This window comes from Gymnoscopelus braueri (genome assembly GCF_963280865.1).
Source record: "Gymnoscopelus braueri genome assembly, chromosome: 14".
NCBI lineage: Eukaryota > Metazoa > Chordata > Actinopteri > Myctophiformes > Myctophidae > Gymnoscopelus > Gymnoscopelus braueri.
Window position 1 is genome coordinate 5,766,150 of NC_137619.1, and position 4,879 is coordinate 5,771,028.

The 4,879-nt window shown below is 39.4% G+C and overlaps 1 protein-coding gene across 1 annotated transcript; it reads left to right on the forward strand.

The window, feature by feature from the left end:
* Positions 1-444: 444 nt before the first annotated feature.
* Positions 445-3,247, forward strand: LOC308100056 (kelch domain-containing protein 3-like; the record flags this gene model as incomplete). The annotated part of the gene is made up of 3 exons (XM_080448956.1): positions 445-484; positions 2,193-2,862; positions 3,241-3,247. The coding sequence occupies 3 exons, from the start codon at positions 445-447 to the stop codon at positions 3,245-3,247; spliced, it is 717 nt and encodes a 238-aa protein (XP_080305082.1).
* Positions 3,248-4,879: the final 1,632 nt, after the last annotated feature.

The window sequence follows — 4,879 nt, forward strand, 5'->3', positions numbered from 1 at the left end:
AACGAGCCCAAATATCAACTACATTTTAGAAACCAGCCGCTTATAATAAGCAGACATGGCAACACTGGCCAATGCAATGTGCTGTATGTGTTTGTTGATGTTGTTGTAGTGAGAACTGGGAGGGGAAAGTTACAACGTAGACCACGCCCCCACGCAGCCTCCTCCCCACAAGGAAGTGCAGTGCCCCAAAGCATTGTGGTCATTGTAGTAATGCAGCCAAACCCCAGTCATCCAGTCAAAGTCAAGACTTCTATATTTTTCTGGCCATAGGGTGCAAATTTGAAATTTTGCTACTGTTATCTACTATATTATAATAGATCATTAATATATATATGATTAACATTGAGTGACTGCAAGTTCTTCCAGGGGTGTAATGCTCCTTTAAGCGAGAGAAAAGCAGAGATAAAAGACTTACTAACAAACGTTCTTGGAGTCAGAATCGCTATGCGACCTGTGAAGCTGCAGCTACGTTCTGCTGGCAAATGTAAACACACTGAGCCGCTACTTCCTGCTTTCGGTCCGTCCGCAGGATGTTTCGTAATAAGTAGCGTAATAAATTTCTGTGTAAAACAATGCACTTTGCATCTACTTTATAGATGTCTGATGTACAGATGTGTCACTGAAGGCTAAAATAAACGGGTCGAATCACTTTAGTGCTTGAGAGTCTGTTTTTTGTGAAATTTTACATTTTCTATTTCTATATATGACATTTTGAAGTTGCACTTTGAACTTTGATTTATTATTTATTGTTTTTTGATGTATATAACTTGAGTTTGAATGAGCTGAAATAATCTTGCACTTTGGAGTGAAACGGTAAAGGGCATAGGTATAAACAGCACCATAAAAGGTAATTGAAACGCATATACTGTATATTTTTTAAAACTACTACTTTTGAGATGACTGATGTCACTGAAGGTGCAAATAAATGTCAGATCACTTTTGAAATAATTTTTCTGCCTGCATGTGTCCATTTCACTAAAATGGCCATAACTCTTTCTAGAGAAAAAGAGCAGTTTTTGGTGAAAACGAGCTGTATAAAAAACGGAACATGCTATCAACTCACTTTCTTTTCATGATTAAAGCAGAGATTCTATTCTTCAATTTGAGATATTCCATGTGTTCATAGTCCTAGCACAAAATCTTCTGTTGGTCTGCGAAGATTGGTCAGAATGCTCAAAATAGCTGGCAAGGGCAGCTATGAACGAGCTTTTAACTCTGGCAGTCAATGAGTTAACTAGGCTTTTTTTTGGGTTGCATTAATGCAACCCAGAAAAAAGCCTACCTAAATAATTATTTAGGTAGCAAGCTAGGACATAATTGTTTTAACTGCATTAAACCTTCTGACAAAGACAATCCCTAAAGCTTGCAAACAAACAAATGGTTTTAATCTTTACACAACATATGCATTCAACTGCTAAGGGACTAATGTTAATGTCAAATCAGCATTTTCTCCAAGCACTTACTTCAAAAACCGACACAAACTTTCAAAGCTGTTGAAGTGTAGGCTATGTGTTCCTAACACAGAAGAGGGAAATCAATAACTGCACTGTGCGATCTCCCTGGTTCAAACAAACCCAGCACTGACACAGGTGGTGAAAATGAAAGGTATTCTCCCTTCTGAGCAGGTCATTGGTTGAAGCCTACTCTGACTATATTGGCTTCTGGATTGTTTAAATACAGTGGCAACATACAGCCCGGGGGCCAGGTGCGGTCCCCATGACCATCTCAATCCGGCCCCTGACTTCCTCAAAGGAAAACAAAACGTGCACCCCAAAAAATCTAAATGACAAAAGGCAGCCGATTTTAATACATTTTAATGTAACTCAATGGCTAATTTTAAAGTTGATAATATATTTAGGTGAACCAATTTAAGTGCTTGTGCACTCAATAGGATTCCATTCATTTACACAGAAGGATTTGAGGAATCGTCTTTGATCCCTGGAGGAGCCGTTTGTGAGAAATGTTCTGCTGGACGCTGCATCTGAACAGAGGACCAGAGTTTAACGGTCATGCTGCTGTTGTTGTGGTGGACAAAGTCTACTCGTTTGGAGGGGTCTGGAACATCAACAAGGATCAGATTGATGTTCACGTCTTCAACACAGTGTCTCTACGCTGGAGGAAGTTGACCCCAATGACAACTGGAAGAGGAGAATGTCACCTTGAGGTTCCATCCAGGCGCTGGGGCCACACAGCTGTGCTTATAGAGAATATCGTCTACATCTGGGGGGGTTATGAATATGACACAGAAAATAACTATAATGTGCTTTATGCATTTGATGTCGACGCCCACAGATGGTTCAAGCCCAAGGTTTCTGGAACTGTTCCAGAAGCGAGGAGGAACCACTCAGCCTGTGTCTTGGGGAATGTCATGTATATTCATGGAGGATACAGCCATGGAACTGGATTCTATAATGACATGTACAAGTTGGACACCACCACAATGGTCTGGTCTTTAATTAAAACCAGAGGCACTCCACCACCTGTTTCATCATGTCACTCTAGCACCATCATCGGTACAAAGATGTATGTATTTGGGGGCGGAGCCTTCTGCAACAACATCATCCGAGTATTTGACACAGAGACCAACTGCTGGCTGAACACACCTTCTGCACAGCTTCTTCCAGAAGAACGCTGGTATCATTCAGCCTTTACCTACGATGGAGAGTTGTACATATTTGGTGGCAAAACCAGTGATTGGACTACCCTCAATGATCTGTGGAAATTCAGTCCAGAGACCTTCTCCTGGAAGAAGGTTGAGCCCAAAGGGAAAGGACCGTGTGGGATGTATAGGATGTGCTGTTGCATTGTGGGAGATCGTGTCATCCTCTTTGGAGGACAAAACACACCTGATGACCTGTACATGTTAGACTTAAGTCCTAGTCTGAAGACATTATGCAAGCTAGCAGTTATTCAGTACGATCTGGACCAATCAGAACTCACACACGACATCAGGTGGGAAGTGGCAGCCATGACAACCAACAACAACAAATAAATAAAATAATATAAATAAGACGGAGTCTTATGAGGGCGTGGCCTGATTTTGATCTCAGACTTCATGTGACCAATCTATTACGTCAGTCACCTATGATGTATCTATGACGTAATGACTCCATATTTGGGCATGGTTTCAGCCCAATCCGACTGCCATTGACTTCCATTATGAAATTAAAGTTGAATGTTTCAAATATAAAAAAGGAAAAAGGGTAACATTTCAGTCTCATCCAAGTTCCATGTAAACAGGAAGTGAAAGATGTCAACCCCCGTTTCAGCCCAATCAGAGCACCATTGACTTCCATTATAATTATTTAATAATATATATATTTTTTTAAAGCTATATGTTTTATGAAACTGAAAAAGAAAAAGAAGATATTCTGTCCCTAAGCAGGAACCGTGTCACCATCAATACATGTCACTTCCTCATATATGGTACACAACCATTAGTCTATTCATTCAAGGGTTTTCAACTGCTGGTTGTTGGTCATTAAAAAAATGCTTTTTTTCTTTTCCATTCTCTTTTACAGTTGCCAATTATTTGTACCTTTTTTTCTCCGCAATGTAGTCGTTATGCCAATGTAGGTAACTATCTTTTTTTCATTAGTATTGTCTGGTTAGTCTGAAACTCATGATTACAAGTTTGCATGTGCTGTTAACGTGACAACATTGCAGTGTTGATTTCGTCGACTAAAACTAAGACGAAAAATGTTCGTCGACAACCTATTTCCACTGATGAAAACGAAATAAAAACTAAGCTATGATGACTAAAACTAAGACTAAATATATTGACAATTTCGTCAACAAATAAAAAACTGGACTAAAATGTTAGTGAGGGATGAGTGGAGAACTAATCCAGTAGAACTAAAAGACAAGTCATTTTATGTTTGGTTGCGCTCGGGTGTCAAGCTCTGAAAATAGCAGATCTACAAGCTCACAACGCGTTGTGAGCTTGTAGATCTACTATTTTCAGCATGCAACCAAGTGTAAAATCAGCCATTACGACGCCGTCAAGGCACCAGCAAAATGCATTATAGTCGACTAAATCAACTGTAGATTTAGTCGACTAAAGTCTTATGACATTTAGTCGACTGAAACTAGACAGAAAGTTAAACTTTTCAGATGACTAAAATATGACTAAAACTAAATGGAATTTTATTCAAAAGACTATGACTAAGACTAAATAGAAATATGCTGTCAAAATCAACACTGCAACATTGTTTGTGGGAATCGTCTTGGTTAGTAGTAATAGTGTAACTATCAGGCTCTATATGACACAGTAGTGTAACTATCAGGCTCTATAATAATAATAATATCGTTTATTGTCCCCAAAGGGAAAATTGTCTTCACAGGTCTGTTCGTTACAACAAAAACAACAAAACAAACATAACAACAAAAACAACATATCACAAAGACAAAGACATGAGGTCCCCACTGTACACAGAAAACCCTCTTATGGACGGGGCAGTTTGTTTAATGCCGCGATGGCTGAGGGGACAAAACTCCTGCTAAAAGTAACCTTTTTCCACTTTAAGGTTCTGTATCTCCGACCAGATGGCATGAGGTCAAAGTAGCGATACAGGGGATGATCAGTGTCATTTGTTATTGAAAGTGCTAAGCGTGTAATGGCCTTATTGTTCATATCAGCAAGTGTGGGTATGGGAAGTCCGATGATTTTGGAGGCAATACGGGTGATACTGTAAAGTTTGTTTCTGTTTGGCATGGACAGTATGGTGAAAAAACATGCGGAACAATACAACAAAACGGGTTGAATGATGCTTTTGTACAGTAATAGAAGAAGATGAGGGGCAACAGATAAAGATCTCAACTTGCGGATCACATAAAGTCTTTGCTGAAAACGTTTATGGATAGATGTGATGTGTTGATC